Here is an 18,686-nt window from a genome sequence, read left to right on the forward strand (position 1 = left end):
GTCGGTCGGCTGGATTCCTTGCGGCAAGTTGTTCAAAAGAGCATTTGAGCCGTGATCAAGTGAAGACGGCCGCAGGATGTGGACATGAGTGGAGCCAGTGAAGCAAGCGCCGCCGCAAGAAGAATGAAGGTTTGACTTGCAAATGGGCTTTTTCACGCCGCCAACATGGCTGCCTCTGACAGTGAGAGCCAGAGCATATTTCCGCGTTCTGTTGTACAACGTCAGTTTGCCAGTGTGCACACGTGGCCGAGGGTCTTACAAGTGAGCCTGTGAGGACCAAGAATTAGCCTCTTTCACACTTTGACCAGCTGGAGAGAGCATTGGATGACTTTTGCCTTTATGAATGAATATTTTCCATGGGCAACTATTTAACGTGAGGAAGGGGCCCTCAAAGTGCATGGCAGCTGAGTCACGCGCATTTCCAGACGCGGGCATTTTACTCAAGTTTGCCGCTCCGTTGTTGGTCATCCTTCAGCGGCCTGGGTACCCGTCCGTCTTCCGTCTTCCGAACTGTAATCGTCTGTCGGTCAGTCCGTCATGTTATTTCAACCGTGCTTCCGCCAGTCAAGGCCAAAGGTCCGCCGGCCCGTCTATCGTCAATTTTGGAGGAAAAAAAAAAGGTCCAACAGATGAGCAATCATTTGACCTTTTAATCATTTGATTAACAGTCATCCATCCATTAACTGAAGTGATTTGATTAAAAGGTCAGGTTTTGCATCCTTAAGCAGAATCTTGTCACATTGTCGCCCAACTACAATAAATGAATGGGCTTTTTTTTTTTTTTTTTTTCTCCCCAAATTTGTCTTCTTCCTCATCTGTCTCTTATCGGTTGGCAAACAACTTTTGGTGCATTGCCGCCACCTTGTGAAATGGAGTGTGGGCCTGCAAAATCCACACTAACCAGAGCCGGTGCGCTTCCACTGGTGTTTCCAACTACCAACTTTGGCAAACTACCACCAGGTCCCCCCAGCCCCCGAATTGTGTAAATTGTGAGCAACCAATGAGAGGAGAGGAAAACGATGACCTCGGCATTGGTAAAACTATTGCTAATATGTTTCCGTTTCACGGGCCGGCGCCGCTGAGGGCGGATGGGATTCCATTGACTCGGCAACCTACGGAAGCCGAAATCTGACCGCGGGAACAACGGAAGGAACAAGTCGCTTCATGGAATTTGACGGGCCGACTCTGGGAATTTTGCGGCTCGCGCCGGAAGACGTTACCTCCGCAGGATGTGCAGGGACAGGTAGAGCTGCGGCTCGTCGGTGGCGGGCGAGCGGAACAGTTTGCTCTTGGTGTGCGCCGACACCACGGTGCCGTCGGACAGCGAGAATCGGTAGAGGGGGCTGAGCGCGTGGCCGTTCCGCAACACTGCGGGCAGAAGGCGGCAAAGGATGAGGCGGCCACAAAGGCCGGCACGGCCGGGCGATTGGCGTTGCTCGCTCACCGTCCCGCTGGTGTCGCTTGGCAAAGGAGACGTCGCCGTCGTTCTGCAGGTGGAACCTCTGGATGCAGCGCCGCACCAGGTCCTCCCAGCCCGGCTTCATGGACGCCCGCAGCAGGCTGGTGTCCAGCGAGGTGATCTTACCTGCCACAAGACAGCTTTGCAATTTGGAGCAAATGCGGCAAATGCGGCGTCCTGCGATTATTCAGAGTGGGCCGCCCGCTCCCCGCCGCACCGGCGCTTCACCTTGAAGGTCCTGCCGCGTGGTGAAGCTCTCGTACGACGACATGGCCGCTCGCTCCTTCACCGGAACTCTTCGGGCCACGCAGATCAGACACGATTGCAGATCTGGACGTGAGCGTGCACAAAGTCACTCCGTCGGTTCAACAAGAGGGCGCTTTGGGAAGATGTCTTTTTCGCCGCCTTGTGACATCGCAGCGGGGGCTCATTTATAGCAGGGGCGTCAAACTCAACTTTTCTTCTGCCGTCCCTCCGAGGGCCGTTATGACCGTCGAGCCATAGGAACGTGCGATCGCGTTATACGTACGGCCGCATCTACGCAACAAATCGACGGAGCGCTCGTTTTGAAGTCATTGCTTGTTCGATGATGTGTTTCACAGGGGAGGGTTGCCGTACGTCATATCGCAGTGTTGTTAAAAGTCAAAACAATTTGCAAGAATTTGCCTTCTCGGGCCACATAAAATGAAGTTGCGGGCCCCCGGGCCTTGACACCTGTGATGTATAGGGTTCTCTTTCTGTGACTTGGCTAGCTAGGCTAGGAGAAGGTCAGCCCTTTTCAAGTCGCCGCCTGTTTTTCAAAATGTGATTTCCATGCGCATCAAGTGAAAGGAAACAAATGCAATGGCAGATCCTATTTCAAGGCCATATCGCTTGCGGCCATCCGAGGAGACGTCGGAAATGATGGCGTCGGAAGCTTTTTTTTTCCCGCAAGGGCGACAACGTGCGCTACTCCAATTAGCGTTTCCCGAGGGACAAGCGGCGAGGAAACGAGGACGGCACGCCGGAGGACGGGAAGGCACGGCGAGCTTATTTTACTTCACGGAAACTAACAAAACAACTCAAACTGCAATTAAGACAAAGTGACAGCGGAAAAACCAAACTGAAAGGACATTGTACGTTGACCAAATGTCAAAATGCGCCCCAAAAAAAGCAAAGCATTTTGGAAAAACGTACAATTAACAGACCTTCTCTAAAAGCCGACTAAAACGAACAACATTTTTGAAATTCCCAAAGGATTTTAATGAGAAAAAGAAGGAGGCGAGCGAGCGAGCGAGCGAGTTGTTGCGCTCAAAGCGCCGCGTTACCTTCGCCCTCCTCCCTCACGGATTTGGGCTCGGAGACGGCGAAGCACTGCATGGTTTCGTACTTCTGCTGCGACGACGCCTGCCAGGCCGCCTGGATGCCGTCCGCCGCCGATGCCGCCGCCGCCGATGCCGCCGCCGCCGATGCCGGCTTGACCAGCATGCGGCAGGTGAACGTGTGACTGTTCCTGCCGGATGGGTCGCCGCCGCGGTGATCGACTGCTCGTCGGAGACACAAACACAACCGATGGCAAAAAAACATCAACAAAACGCTGGTAAAATGACCTCTGATCATGAAAAAAGTGTTCACACTACATGCTTGTTTTTCCTTGCGGCTTTACAATTTGATTTCTTGAGATTTCTTGCGGAAAAACTGTCATTGTAACGAGAATAAAGTTGCAAATCTAAATGTCGGGTGAATAATATTCCCACTTTTGTTTTTCTTCAACTCTTTAGTCTCGCGCCTCCACCGAGACGTCGCCAAGGTGATGCGCGTTTGCCTTTTGCGGGCACCCACCGAGGCTTTTGGGCAGCAGGTTCTTGACGAAGTGGGCGTGGTCGCCCACGTGCAGGACGCTGTACACGCTGCTGTTGATCAGCTCCTCCTGCTGGTACAGCAAATAGCGGCTCACGTTCTCCGACACAAACACCACGTTGCCCTCCACGTTCACCACGAAGAAGAAGCCGTCCAGAGCCTGCCAAGAGGGAAAAAACAAACCCAAAAAAGCGGCGCTCCGTGATGTCATACATATTGCGGGCAATTTGGACGTGATTCCGATTGACGTGGACAAAAGAGAGACGAGGCCCGGACTCGCCGCCTCCCACAAAAACCTGCGCCGACTTTCCAATCTGCTGTGCGGGCGGCCACGCGCGCACGCGCACACACTCCTAATCAGCTTTGCAGGGAGGCGTTTATTTATACCTCGGCGCCGTGTTGTACATCAGCACGCACCCGCGCCGTGCCCACCACGGTGACTTTATCTTTGGCTAGGCGGAGCGGCGCGGCGCGGCGGCTCCATTTTGGGCCGGCAAGCCAGACGGCCCCGCCCCCGACAACGGGGGGGGGGGGGGGGGGGGGGTTGGGGTGTGGGGCCTCACCTCCAGCATCATGGGCCCCAACGTGTCCTTGTCGATGACGCCGTGGCCGCTGGACGACACGTCGGCCTTCTGCACCTCGTCGGCGTCGGCCACCGCGGCTTTTTCTGGGGCGACAAAAACAAACAAAGTGCCCGTGAGCTGTTGTTTCGGATGATTACGCGCATAGCTTACGTGAGCGCCGCGCCAGCAAGAGGAAATGCAGCCAAAGCTTACAGTGGACCTTTTCGATGCGTTCACGCACGCATTGCAATCTCCCTCGCTCACTGACACACGCACACACTTTGACGCAAACAGACTTTTTCACTCCCACTTTTCACACATTTTCCTCTCAGACACAAAACTTTCACTCACACACACAAATACAAACATTTTTGTAGAAACATGAACGCACTTGTACACACGGCGTTTGACTCCGGTCCGCACGCACGCACGCACGCACACACACACGTGTCGGTGTGTGCCGCGGGGACGATAAGCCCGGCCGGCGCGGCCCCTTTGTGCCGCATATTTGGCATTCCTGCTGTGGCGTAAGCGCCGCTCTGCCGCTCTGCCGCTTTACTTTGCGGGCCATAAGAAAGGTGCGGAGTTGGCCCACAAACCGCCGATTCCGGCGCCAAGTCACCCGTTGCTGTCGGCGCGCTCCGCGTTTTCACTGTCTCGCATTGCACCGAGCGGTGGCGCTTCCGCAGGGCCCGGCCGCCCCTCGAGAGAGAAAGGACGTCATCGCGACTTGGCCGCCGGGCCGGGCCAACGTCTGCCACTTTCAAGACATCGACGACACGGAAGCACCGTCACCTCAAACACGCAGTTGGCTTGTTTTGGACAAAAACAAGACCCCCCCACTTTTATGGCTCTTTATAAATAACCCCAAACGTTGAACGGGTGGTCCCTGTTTTTGGAACGAAGCTTCACGGTAAGCGGTAAATTAGCGTTAGCGGCGTTAGCCACGGCTAACCGGCACCTACTGAAATGTTGACTCTTGGCGAGCGTTAGCCACCGGCCCGGTCGCAAGGCCCTAAAGTGGGCGCTAACGAAAGGGCAAACGGCACGGGGGAGGGCGTGTCCCTGCGTACGCACCGTGCTCTTTGATGCGTCGTATCTGCTTGACCGTCTCCTTGAGGATGGCGCACTTGTCGGGCTTGACGTTGAGGTCGTCCATGTCGTTGATGTTGGCGAAGATGAGCTCGGCCAGCTCCTCGATGTACTTGTTCTCCTGCTCGCGGTTTCGCCGCTCCGAGCTCCTCTTGGGGCTGGCGGACAAGGCGGCAGGTCATGTGCTACGCTGTCAAGCGGTAGGCGTGGCCACACAATGAAGGCCTAATCGGTCTCGGACGGCAACTGCGGGTTTGGTGCGCTGCTCCTGCTGTGCAGGCTTTGGCCTCATGGGGGCGGTGCGGCGCACGCGTGCGGATGGCCCGGCCGCTTTGCATTTGTTGGAGGACGGCAGCAAGAAAGTCAAGCCTCATTTGCACACTGACGGTGGATGTTTTGAAGAAAGGACTCGAGATCGTACTTTTTACAAAAGCTTTTCCTCACTCATTTTATCTTTTAATTGTTTTCTTTTTCGTGAATTGATTTTCTTTTATCTGTGGTTTGAGTGTTACTTTTACTGTTGCCTGTGCAGATTTGTTGCCCAAATGTACAGTGTGTTAGAAATCAAATGTATGATTCTTATTTTAGTTCTTGAACATTTTTTTTTCCATTATTCCTACTAAACTTGGTCTGTGCGTGTAGTCATGATTTGAAGGCATAAGACCGCCGCAACTTTGATGCTAATTTCTGTTAGCCCAGCCTTGGCTTTTTACATTCTGTGTTTGTATTAAGCTGTCAATTGTAGCGTGTAATTGAGTGCAATTCTTTTTGTTGTCTTTGTGTGCGCAGAGTTTGTTTTTTTGTTTGTTTCTCTCCAAACTGCTCTGAAAAGGCGACGCAGCGTGCACAGCAACCGACAATCTGGCCTCCCTGAAACGACTTCCGGGCCTGGTGATGGAAACGTCTCTGAAGTAACGTGACGCAAAATGGCGTTTTTGGGACTGTTTGACACTCTTTGTTTTTGCCCCTTTTTACCCGTGAATAGAAGAGCTGCTTTCGTTAGAAAGGTCAACAAAAAGTCCCTTCAAACAGCCTGCTCGTGAAGCCGACCGCATGCAGTTACACTTTTTCAGACCGCTTTTTCCTTCCTTTCTTTCTTTCTTTGAGCCCCAGTGATGATCGGATCGTAATGGCGAGTGATTGTCTGGTGGCGCGAAGACAGAGGCAGAGCAAAAATTCCTGACCTGGGCCCGAGCACGTCTGAGGGGCAGTCCTTCCTCTTGAGGGACTCGGGCCCCGTGGGGGGCTCGGGGGTGGCGCGCCCCCCGCCGCTACTCATCTTCAGCAGATCTCAGCGCCTGCGGGAGAAGACGACAAGGACGGAAAAAAAGCCGCTGCAAATGTGAGACGGCCAAACGACAATGCGTCAAACGCTAGCATGTGGAGGCCGTAAGGTAAGCGGAGCTGCAAGCTTAGTGCCGCTTAGAACGAGATGCTTTGGGTCAGAACTTGTCATTCGACTTTGTTTAAAAATGAATTTTCGTTCATTCATGTAATCCTTCGCAGAATCAACGAACCAATTATTCGATGAAATAATGTGAAGATTTTTAAAAACGGTGTATTTATTTGTATTGAGAAAATGTCATTTTCTTGTTTACAATTCATTTGGTAACCAACCAAATGCAATGTAATAAAACTATGAATGGTTATTTAAGTTTACAAATGAGAAAATTGCATTTAACATATGTCAAATTATTGTTTAATAATCAATTTCATTCTTACTTTTAGTGTCCAGGTGTGTGTGTGTAAAATTAAGAAATTAAAAATTCACTGTGATTAATGTTACATTAAATTCATTTCATTGTAATTCATTAGTCAATTATTTCGGAAACAAAATAATGTTTATGCTTATATTTAAAATAGGTCCAATTATTTGTAGTAATACAAACAAAATAAGGCATTCTCATTTTAAAATTGGACTAAATCAATTGAATTACAATCAATCATTCAACCGCTTATTTCAGAAAATATCCGTTTTTAGCAAATATATTCACACTAGCCAACTGAATGTGGGGGGGGGGGGGGCTGCTGCTCATGTAAAGGGTCTCGACGTGGCCTGAGGTCATTCTTGAGCACCCGTCCGCCCGCCCGCCCAAGAAGAAGCCGTCCCGAGCGTCACCTGACTGTTACATAAGCGTCAGCTCGACGATGAAGGCACGAAGGACGGAGACGGACAACCAGAGCCGGCAAGCAAAGAAAAGGTGCCAGGTAACAACACGGGACAAACATGGCAGAAGGAAACAGCAGGAAGGTCAGCCGTCACTCCAAATGAACAATTAAGCCCCGAGGAGAACGACGAGGAAGAAGAGGAGGAGGAGGAGGAGGAGGGGGAGGGGGAGGGGGAGGAGGAGTGTGGCCTCATTACGGGAGCAAGACGAAGAGGGAGGGATGAAAAAAATGGAGCGGAGTTGAGAAAAATAACAACAGGTGGTCTCAGGTTGAAGACCAGGAACAATTGCGCAACAAGTGGCGACAGTCTCACACACGCACACGCGCACACGCACAATATGCTCCATCAGCAGCTAATATGGAAGAATGTTGACACAACAGAGCCGACGAAGCTCACCTTTTTGTCATCAGAGCAAGATTTCAAAACGACTTCACCATTCATGAACATCGCAATCTGGTTTTTTTTTCCCCCCATCATCTCTTCCAGAGTCAAAATAGAAATAACCAACGGAGAAAGTGAGCTTGCACAAGTGTGCACACCCCGCCTTCCACATGAACCAATCACATTCACAGTCACGCTACTGCCGACATCGAAAGTTAACTCGCAATCAAGTTGCGGTGTTCTAGCAGGCTTTTCACGACGAGCTGTCGTAGCTCCAAAACGGATGAAAAGACGAGAAGAAAATTGGTCCGCTGAGGAATTTCTGGCAAATTGGACGCGGACGTGTCCGGTAACAAGACATCCCAAAAAGACATGCCCAAAAGTGTCAACTTTTCAGTTTGGCTTTGAATTCCGTTCATGTTGCACCAGCAAAAATCAAGGACGCCATCTTGTCAAAACTGACGCGAGCGCCGTCTCGTGAAGACGAAGGCCGCACGCCGCACGCAGTCGCGGGCCGCCAACATCAAGAAGATTTAAGACGTTAGCAACGGCGGCCCCGAGACCGCCAACGTACGTCTCCGTGTGCGTGCGTGCGTGCGTGTCAAGCGGAAACGCTTTGTCATGGCCGCTCGACGGTGCGCTCAGCCACTGGCTTTATGGTCAGTGACTGTTGCCGCGGACGACGCGCATTATCGCAGCTGTTGACGGCTCCACGCGGGAGGCCCGTGTTGGATAGGCCGACGGGGGACTCAATCATTTCAAGAGCCGGTAAACACTTGGCTTGGGGAACATCGGCTCCCATCTTCAAAGTGGCCGTGGCACTGGTTGCTATGGAGATGCCACTTTGCAACTACCGCAGTTGAGGTGCAAGGCATCCAAAATGCCAACGACGTCAAATTGAAGACTTCGACGGAAGGAAATGTCACAAAAGAACACGACATTTGCTCGGCCGCAGGAAAATCACGAAAACGTGACAAGCGAAGTCTGCGACGGCTCTTTGAAAATTCCGCCACTGAAGCCAATTTGACTCGCCGACATGAAATTTGGGAGGCACCAAAAAACAAAAGGACACTGCCATTTTCTTCTTGTCCGCCACCCAAATTGAAGCACATTCACAAGTCAGCCGGGCGACGCCGACTCGAAAAAGCAAAAGATTCATTTCGGCCGAGTGCGTGTGAACGCAAACGTTTGATGAGCCGCCACGGAGCAGGAAACTCGCACATACGGTCTGCGAGGACGCCAAGACGCTTAGCAACGTGACATTTGGTGCGCCCATTTAGCATGAGCACACGCACAAAAATGTCTCAAGAAGCCATGGCCCAAAAGACAGCGCGAGTGCTTTGAAACAGACATCGTTCCATCGGATTGCGTTTTTTTGGAGCCGGGAAAAAAAAAAAAAAAAGAAGAAACAAAGAAAATGTCTTTTCCAAGAGTGACCCGGTCATCGCACTGGTTCTGCCAGGTCCGAGTGCTCTTCAAATACAAACTTTTGTAAAGACAATTGTGCACCTCATTTGGGAAAATGTCATCTCCGACTTTTCAGGGCGACGCTGAGGCCGGACGAGCTGTTCTGGCAATTGGGCAAACGGAAGCGTCTCGGCCGCTTGTTGCCACTCAACTTTGCGCTTCAACCAAACACGCAACAAAGAGACCATTTTTGAAAGGACAACGTAGCCTCTGCTCGCTTGGCGCTAACACATACGAGCTAACGGCCGGCAACTTTGGGACACAAAGCTCACATGCGTGTATTCTTGATGGTCTGCGCAAGAGCGGCTGCTGTAAGTGCGACTCACTAAGGAAGGAGGAAGGAAGGAGTCGACAATTTGCCCAGCAAAATGACATTCCGCTGACCAACGAATAGGCCGATCCGTTGAGAAAAAAAACATATCGATAAATAAAGGAAATACCTTCCCTTTCTGGTCCCTCACAAGACGAAAGTTGAGAATTGCAGGCAGGGCGTAAAAAAACAACAACGGTTGTCAAAAAAGAGCAACAAAGTAAAAAGGGCCGGTTTTAAACCAGCTAATATTAGCTGATGAAATCTAACGGCGGCCGATGAATCGGCGGAGCGAAATTGAAAGAGGGGAGTCCTCGGGGACACCGCCGACTTTTGGAGAGCTGCTGTGTTGAGCCCGTCAGCCGCGACTCAAAGCGAGGCGGCCTCTGAGCAACTTTTTCCCCGTCCAAACGTTAAACGCGTCTTTCCAACGGACAGAGTGAAAGCAAAAACTCGTGAAGAGAGAGTGCAAAGTCCACCCTTTTGCTTTTACAGCTGATGCCTTTTTCCGCGCGTGAAAACTAGCATGTCGTCGCAGCTGCAGAACAACACGGACACATTCGAGGGGAAGTCCGCCCCCCGGACATTCTCGGCAATTATTTGCACCTTCACACCACATTTGTATTAATATCGCGCTTGTACGAAATGAGTTTCCTACTGAAAGTGAAGAAATAATAATAATAATAATAATAATACATAACTGCAAATGCTCAAGTAACGGCCAATCGCGACTGATCTGTTTTCTGAAGCTGAGCCGCGATTGGTCGTTTTCTGGGCCCTGAGCAGGTGTGATGTCATTTTCCGTCCACAGCAAGTGACAAAATGGCCGCCCCCTGACATGGCTAAAAAGGGGTGCATTTGACTGCTCAACTCATATTCCACAAACACAATATTCATCAGAATGCCGCGTCTAGACTGATGGGCCACAACCAGCAGAATATTGCAAAGTTTTTTTTTTTGGGGGGGGGGGGGGGGGGACAAACATTTGTGAGCAGCTGTGTTGTTGCCTTGCGGCAGACTGAAAACCTACAAACAAATACCAGGGAGGATAACAAGAGGGAGTATTATTTGTTCGGATACTGACAAATGATGACTGTGCATTCTCCATTCAAAACCAGGCGCCCGCCCAACCTGCGCTCCACACACACACGCGCACGCACACATGGTCATTTCAATGCACATGTAATGTAACTTAATACAGTGTAATAAACGTCTTGTTACAATGGCATGTTATATTACAGTTAACTAATGTATAGAACTGTAATGACGCTGTAATAACCACGTCATTACAAATATATTACAATTATACTGCTTACAGTTACTCAACAGCTCTGCGGGCTTTCGACACACATATCCACACACTGTCGTTTTACAGTGAGTGTGCTATTAACTGTTATGACACTGTGATAAGCGTGTCATTACAAGGCGTATGGAGTAGAGATATTATTATTACATTGTTGTAAGTGTGTTATTTCAATGTGTATTACTATTACTCGACACACGTGTTATTCTCCAATGGCTCTGTGGGCTCACGCCACACACACACACACGCACGCACGCACGCACACAGCATGGAAGCTCAAAGTCCAGGTGAAATCATGCACAAACTAGCAGCATAGGGCAAAGTTAATTTGTCTTTCAAAAAGGCCGCATGTTGATTGTCAAAACAACTCGTCGCCTACTTGCACGTTTGAAGTCAACAAGAAGCGCAAAAGGCTCAATGGTGACATTTGTGCACACACGCCGACTGGGCAAGAGTAGAAAAGAGTGCAAGCTGAAGCTCACCTGCGCTTGGCTTCGAGCAGTCCATGGCCAGTCCCGACTGAGGCAGCCGGTCAGACGGACAGCCGGACAGCCGGACAGCCGGACAGCCGGATAGCCGGACAACCGGACAGCCGGACAGCCGGTCCTTGAGCAGCAACAACAACAACAACAACAACACGCACTGGCCGCACTGTGTCCCTCCGCTGCTTTCCCTGTGTGAGATTACCACTTGGCGTGCGTGTGTGCGTGCGTGCGTGCGGGTGCGTGCGTCATCCCCACTAATGACAGCTGACAAACTACATGCTGCAAATCCTTCCTCCCTCCCTCCCTCCCTCGCTCTCTCTCTCTCTCTCTCTCTCTCTCAACCCTCCCCCATCAGTCACATGCTACTCCCAAAGTGTGCGCACGCACACGCACACACACCCCGACGCACACGCACACTCCCCCGCCCACCTATTAGATGCACTCACTTCATCTCGGCCAGTGTGAGAGCTTCTCTCAGTCGCTTTCATTACGCTTTAGGTTTCGGCTTTGTGCATTTAGATAACAGGATGATGGCATAATTATGTGTTATTACACCGTGCTAAGTGTGTTATTACGACTCACGGTATATACAGTATGTTACTCCAACGGCTCTGTGGCTTCACTTCACACATACAGTCATATCAAGCCAAGTGTGGTATAACAACTGTTATGACACGGTAATAAGTGTGTTATTACAAGGTGCTGTCATTAGACACTCGAGGCCCGCTATTGGCAGGGGACAGCGATTGGGCCGGCACACCGATAGCGAAAATTCTTGTATAAATCGACACACGTTTTTATTTTTCCAACAAACACCCCAAAAATCTTCAAAGCAGATAAACATTCAACATAGACTGCCCATGAAAAACGGGAGGGAGCTAGGGAAATAAAAAAGATTGTCCTAAAAATCGAAAAGACGAAAAGCAAAAATATATTCAACTCCAAAAACAATAGTGACCTGCTGCTCGGGCTCCAAAAATATTGAAGCAATTGGCAGGGAGTGTGTGTGTGTGTGAAATGCTCACAGACAAGCCACACCCCCCCCCCCCCCCCCCCCCCGGTGTGGAACTTGGGGGCGGAGTGTGCGTGCGATCCGTTTTCACAAGCTCACCTTCAGCGTTACCCCGTTAGCGGGACCCTGGATAAGAAAAACACAAGCAGCTGCGTTTCCCACACTCGCCGGCGCCGCGGCGCCGATTTCCGCCGTCGTTCTTTCACGCGCTGACAAGCGGACCCTTTTTGGCCCCCAAAACTTGCGTGTGTGATTATTTGAACAGCTGAAGCCATGTGGAAACCGCGTCCACCTGCTGGAGACGAGCAGGCAGGAAGTCACATGACCTCGCCGGTGAGCGTCGCGCAACCTCGGCGCCTTAGCGGCTCCGTCGTCATCCGGTCGACCTCCCGTGGGGGGGCGGCCACCGTCGCTGGACCGCGTGAAAGGCGCGAGCACGAAACGGGAAGCCGATGCGCCGCATTGTCGTCAACTCAACGTCGTCGACTTCCATCGACTGGAGTTGACGACGCGTGAGCGCTTTTTGGCCTTTTGCTAGCAGGATTGCTGCTCCGCGTGAAAAGTGCCGGCACAAAAATGGGCCGCCGCCGACGACGGCAACTGTGTGAAAGGGGATGGTACAAAGTTGGCGGGGAGGTCGATTGGTTCTTGACCTTTGACGTTTATGAACGTCCTTGCAGAGTTCAGGGCCAAAAAGTTGCCGTTTCAAAATACGACGTTTGAAAGCGGTCATGGCAATAGCGTCCAAGCGCCATCTTTTTACGATTCCGTCACGCCATCCGGTGTCTTGGTCCTGGTCAAAGGGCCCTGCCACCAAATGGGGGGCACCAAGGCAAGAAGTCAAACATTTTCATCTGTGAGAAAGAAGAAGTGAGCCTTTTTTTTTTTTTTTTCTCGTTTCCTTTTCCAAAACATCTGCTCGTTCCCCAACCCCCACCCCCCCAACCGCACCCGCTTTTTGAGCTTGCGCATGTGTCAAGTTAACCCATAAAGGCATTGGAATAGCACATGCCAATAGTACCATACATGGTAATAACAGACTTATTACAGTGTAATAACAGACTTATTACAGTGTAATAACAGTTGTACCACACTTGACTTGAAATGGCCGTGGCTGCGTGCGTGCGCACACACGCGTGTAGACACGAGTGGAACTCAGCAGGCTGAAAGCACTTTAAGAGGCACCTGCCGCCACAGGCGCACACAAACGTAAGAGCGATGCGCGCCGGTGTGTCCACGTGCGTGTGAGACAGCTGATTTTGAGTCTGCAAACACACACACACAAACAGCTGAGTGACTCAACAGGCTTTGTGTGTTTGCCAAGCGAGTGCGTTCAATTCAAAACGGTAAACATTTTTGTCATATTTTGTGGGTGTGGTGAAACGTAACACTAACAAACCGCATGCATGCAATTATGTAAAAACAAAAAAAGGGCCGTCGGTAGCGTTTCTGAAATCCATTTCGCTTGACGCTAACAAACGATGCGAAATCTCATACACAGGCTAACGTATAGCATCGGTACCAATTAACCCCCTATGGCGATTTCGTCATCTCCTCAACACACGGTGAAAGTCAATCTAATGATACCCGCAGGCATATATTGTTTATCCTCTGCAAAGAACGACTCATATTACAGCGGCTTACTGAGCCAGTATGACCGTCATGGCTTTCTGTATGACGTCTGCGTTTTACTGCCCCCAGGTGGCAAAGGCGCGCATACCGGAAGGAGCAGCTCAATTTCCATTGAATGCAAGCAAAAAAAACAAACCCCAAATCGAATAAAAATGTCATTGCTGTGAGTCAATATGACGTACGATATCAGAGTGCTATTTTCCTGATTGAAGAAAAAAGACTTTTCAAAATTTCCTGTGAGATTTTTGGGGGGAGTTTGTAACCGTTTGATGGCATTTCCAGCCGACAAGTCTTGTTCAGCCACATCATTTGCCAGGCCGGCCGGGCCCCGCCTTCCAAAGCCACGCACATTCAAAGTCACAGAAGTGGACAAAAGTATACATTTGCATGAATGCAGGAAGATTTGAAATAAGAAGAAGCAAACAAATGTAACGCTATTTTAGCCACGCACCCCAAAGGCGGTGTAACAGCTGCATGCAATATGTCCACAATTCCATAGCAATTAGTAAATGAAATTGATGCAAATATTGATACGGACATCAGGTGAGAAACAATGTTGTTGTTGACCTTCCCTCAGCTGCCCGAAGGCGCGCGTCCTGCGCAACTTGCCGAGTCAGCCCAAATGTCACTCTCACATCTGGGAGGGGAGGGGAGGGGAGGGGAGGGGAGGGGAGGGGAGGGGAGGGGAGGGCAACAAAAAAAGAAAGAAAGGAAAGGTTCCCTCCAAGCTTATGAAATGGTTTGCGTTTCGCAAGCCCGAGCGAAATGACCATGTCGCTCGCTCGTCTGCTCTCAAGAAAGGAAAATGTCGCTGACGTTGCTTCTTTGCTAAGTGGACAACTGGCAAAGTGAGAGCAGCAAAATGAGCGCAAAGACAATTTGACCTCAATATTGAATCGCATTCAGTTGGAGGACATTTTCATCCAAGCGAAACGGAAGACTTTGAAAGTGGAACTTGTCCAATTGGGCCGGCCTGCCCGGAAGGGCTCAGAATGGTATGGCGCCATTTTTCAGGCCAAGCGCTTTTTGGCACCGGGTCCTCGTTTATTCAAGAGTTTGGCATGTTGCAAAAAGTCCTTTCATGTCAATGCGTGCAGAATGGCCGCCGATGATTTGGCAAGACGCAAACAGCTGCAGCTGGAACAAAGCACTTGACGGAACAGAAAATAGAAAAAACATTTGTCATTGACCAGACATTTTGCAAGAAAGAACATTTCAAGACCATTTTCAGGCCGATTGGATGCCATTTACAAACTTGTCAAGTTTGAGCCCATCGGGCCCGTGACAACATTGGTCGCTTTGGAGGAATTCCGGCCAAGTGGAAGACGTCGTTTTCAGACTTTTGCGGGGCCAAGTGAATCACGTTTCAAGACGTCTCCTTTGCTAAATGGCGCCACTAGCAGTCGACGGCATTTGTCGTTTTCAAAAGATTTTGCGCTCATTATCTTGGATGCGCATTTTCACACAACCGCCAGAAGAAAAAAAAAAAAAACACGGAATGATTTGAAAGACTGACTTGTGTGCAATTTCAAAGCACGATTGCTCCCAGGCAAGACTTTCCAAGAATCCACGGCTCGCTTTAGTCAAAAGGCATTTGGCCACAATGACGTCATTGATTGCTGCTCTTTCCAGCTCATCGATCAGACATTTTGCTCCAAACGTCCATTTTTTTTTTTAACTCATCGGCAGAATACGGAGGTTAGAGCACATGTTGCCACGGCAGCATCCATCGGCGGCAGGGAAGGCAGGAAGGGAGGCAGGAAGGAAGGCAGGAAGGAAGGGTGGAAGGAAGGCTGGAAGGAAGGCTGGAAGGAAGGCTGGAAGGAAGGAAGGAAAGGGTCCACAATTAGCCGCGGCCCACCCAAAGCCTGTTACGCTATTAGCTTGCATTAGCGCGCCACCACCGCCCCAAGCACGTCACGGCTCGGGCTAACCAAATTAGCGCTCGTTATGTAACAGGCGAGATTTAGACTTGGCTTTGCGCACGCCGCTTGCTTGCTTGCTTGCTTGCTGGCATTACAACTGCAAAACATGAAAAGGGCCCAAAGGGGGCAAAGGGGGCAACAGGCTCCGTTTTGTGGAAGACTTCAAAAAGCACAGCAGATGGAATGACGTCTTCATATTAAGAGAAAAATAAAAGGTTGTTTTGTTTGGATTTTTTCAAAGTTTGATTTATTATATACAAAAAAAAGGCGCAATCTGACAAGGAAAAAATCTTGCAGGAATAGTTGTCATTTTCAAACTTTTGTTTGAGATGACAAATGTGAAAATATCACAAAATATATGATAGAATTGGAAAAAATAAAAGCAATCTTACAAAAATATGATATCCTAATTGTACTAGAAGAATGTCAGAGTACTACTTGTATAAAAAGGAAAAAAAGCAATCTTACAAAAATATGTCCAAGAATAATGTCCTAACTTGACTCGGAAAATATCGGAATATCAGTACGGTATTTTTATTTCATTAAAAAAAAAAAACATAAGTAGTGTTTGAGGTTTCTAGGTGGAAAAGAAAATCTTACATGAACAATGTAGTAATAGAAGATTTTCCGAATATTCAAAGAAATGTATTTTCTAAACTTTAAAAAAAGAAAAATAGTAATAGTAATCTTACAAGAAAACAGTCCTAATTTGACGAGAACATTTTGGAAAACGATGAGATTTGTTTTCTAAAAAAACATAAAAACAAAAACACTTGAAGTGTCATTTTCTAAGAAAAAACGTCCCAATTTTTCTAAGAAAATGTTGGAATGCTACGAGAAAAAAAGTTGAAATATTAAAAGATTTTTTTTTAAAAAAACAATTAAAACAGTAATATTTGAAGAATAATGTCCTAATTTTGTGAGGAAAAATGTCCCTTTGTTTGGGACACTAAATTCAGGAGGTAAAAATGTGGGAATCTTACAAGGGAAAAAAATGAAATCGTAAAAGAAGAATGGCCTTATTTCAATCGATGTCGCTATTGATTGATTTACAAGTTAAGAAGTAAAATTTGTCCTTTTCACTGTTTGTTTGTTTTGTTGGTTCGAAGCCCGTAACATCTGCGACATGGAGAAGCGGCAGTAAGGAGAAAAACAATTTCGACGCTGAACGCCGGCGGTTCCTGACACCAGTCCGCCTGCACCCAACACCCCAAAAAAAAAAAATCTCAAAGAGCGCACAAACTATAGCCATTGCCGTGTCGCAATCCGTCTTCTCAAAGTTCACGTTTGGGCTGCTGAGAAAAGCAAACAGTCCCAAAACAGTCGAAAATGTCACACAGCGCCGAGGCTGACCGATAACATATCGGCGCAGGCACGGTGTCACGTTGGCCACAAACCCAACACGACCGCACGCACGCACGCACGCACGACCGCAAAAAGGGCCCACAGACAACAGCCGGACGGCCACCTCAGAAGAATCAACTGCAAGGGCAAGAAACAGCACACAGATCTAAGCAAACATTTTTCAAGTTGAATGTTGCCATTAAAATGTAAGGTCCGCACAATTGTACGTTTTTCTCCACCTGCCAGAAAAGATGACAGCGAATATCGTGCAAACCCGACAGCGGCCAAAGAAGATTTCTTGAGGTTTCCAAGCAGAATGTTGCCATTCAAATGCAGTTTTCACAAAATTGGACATTTTCCTAAGTGTTGGAAACGTCACTTTCACACAATTACACATTTTAACCAAATTTGCCAGTAAAGAACAGCAAAATAAAGGCATTTTGCTGTGTGGTATATTCCACTTATGCAGCTTTTATTTGCACACAATTACACATTTTAACCAAATTTGCCAGTAAAGAACAGCAAAATAAAGGCATTTTGCTGTGTGGTATATTCCACTTATGCAGCTTTTATTTGCACTCAATATGTACATTTACATATTGGAACAAAGGCAAAGATTGGATTTTAGAGAAAATAAAAGCAATACAAGATAACGTCTGTATAATATTTGTTTTGATTGAACTCATCTTTACTGTAAAGCGAGAATATTGGACAAGTGTTTCAGTCGTTGTTTTTCTTAAGAAGTGAAACTAAATGTTAATGTTGCTTTTATTTTGAAAGTACCCCGCCGGAAATACGGCTATTTCAACTCACTTAGTCCGCATGAGCCGCTTTAAATGGCCAACGTGTGGCGAAAAGACGGTTTCTACACACTTGACCACAAAACACAATTCAAGTCGGCTCTCGTGTACAAGTTGACACCTTCTAATTGTACTTTTAAAATTAAAGGTGAAATGGGGGCGTACCCCGGCGTTTGCTGTCACTTCAACCCCCTCAACGTCGATCAGGAAGCCGATTAAAGTTAAGCATCAAAGTCCTTTCGGGACCTTTTAAATTGGTCAGCAACCACTAAGTTGTCACGAGTTCGACAAGGGGCGAAATAAAGTCGCTTTTGCTTCCCCATCCTGATTGCTCCTCCGCCGGATCGCTTGGCGAACATGTCGTCCGGTCGCAAGCGCCTCTTTGCCGCTAACACACACATGAGCGTCGCGAGTCGCTCGGGGCCTTTTCGCCTTAGCAAAGCAAGTTGCACCGTGACAGGTTCTAGTAAAAAAAAAAACAACCCAGAACACGACTCGCGCCTCTTGTTCGACAGCTGAAGATGAGGACTCACAAGAGAGTAACGGCGATAGTGAATTGCAAATCGAGCGCACCTCTCTCTCTCTCTCTGTCAAAGTGGCACAACGTCCGGGAAAGAGCAGCAACTGCCGGGTTGCAAAAACAATGCAAAGCAAACACGAGCGTTTGTGGGCTCGCGCGAGTTAAAGAGCGTGAGGCGAGGTGAGACCGGAAACTTACCTGACAGCTGAGCAGCTGAGGGCTCGCGCTGAGCGGGGTGGCCGAGCCGCTGCTGCCTGGTACGTGTGCGGCGCCGCCATCTTGGGGAGGTACACACGAAAGGACGGTACACCAGAAGGCAGACAGTTTGCCTGGCCGCCAGCTTGTTTATCTGCTCGCCTGCCGATTGCCACCACCCCCTGGGTC

At 49.0% G+C, this 18,686-nt stretch overlaps 1 protein-coding gene across 5 annotated transcripts in view; it reads right to left on the bottom strand.

Moving 5' to 3' along the window:
* Positions 1–18,666, bottom strand: part of LOC147141503 (nuclear receptor coactivator 2-like) — a 31,608-nt gene extending 12,942 nt beyond the window's left edge. For 3 of the 5 annotated variants that reach the window (XM_086042109.1, XM_086042108.1, XM_086042104.1), the window contains exons 1-9: positions 11,067–11,314; positions 6,138–6,251; positions 4,939–5,111; positions 3,862–3,965; positions 3,281–3,458; positions 2,767–2,982; positions 1,688–1,789; positions 1,445–1,585; positions 1,221–1,368 (exon numbers count right to left, since the gene is read on the bottom strand). In XM_086042109.1, coding sequence (XP_085898235.1) covers positions 1,221–1,368; positions 1,445–1,585; positions 1,688–1,789; positions 2,767–2,982; positions 3,281–3,458; positions 3,862–3,965; positions 4,939–5,111; positions 6,138–6,232 — 1,157 coding nt within the window. In that variant the 5' untranslated portion in view covers positions 6,233–6,251; positions 11,067–11,314. Of the gene's footprint in view, positions 1–1,220; positions 1,369–1,444; positions 1,586–1,687; positions 1,790–2,766; positions 2,983–3,280; positions 3,459–3,861; positions 3,966–4,938; positions 5,112–6,137; positions 6,252–11,066; positions 11,315–18,357; positions 18,466–18,500 lie in introns of those variants that run through there. The other 2 variants (XM_086042105.1, XM_086042106.1) reach the window with 2 other exon arrangements.
* Positions 18,667–18,686: the final 20 nt, after the last annotated feature.

This window comes from Filicampus tigris, chromosome 10 (assembly GCF_054856515.1).
Source record: "Filicampus tigris isolate MCC_2025a chromosome 10, RoL_Ftig_1.0, whole genome shotgun sequence".
Classification (NCBI taxonomy): Eukaryota; Metazoa; Chordata; class Actinopteri; order Syngnathiformes; family Syngnathidae; genus Filicampus; species Filicampus tigris.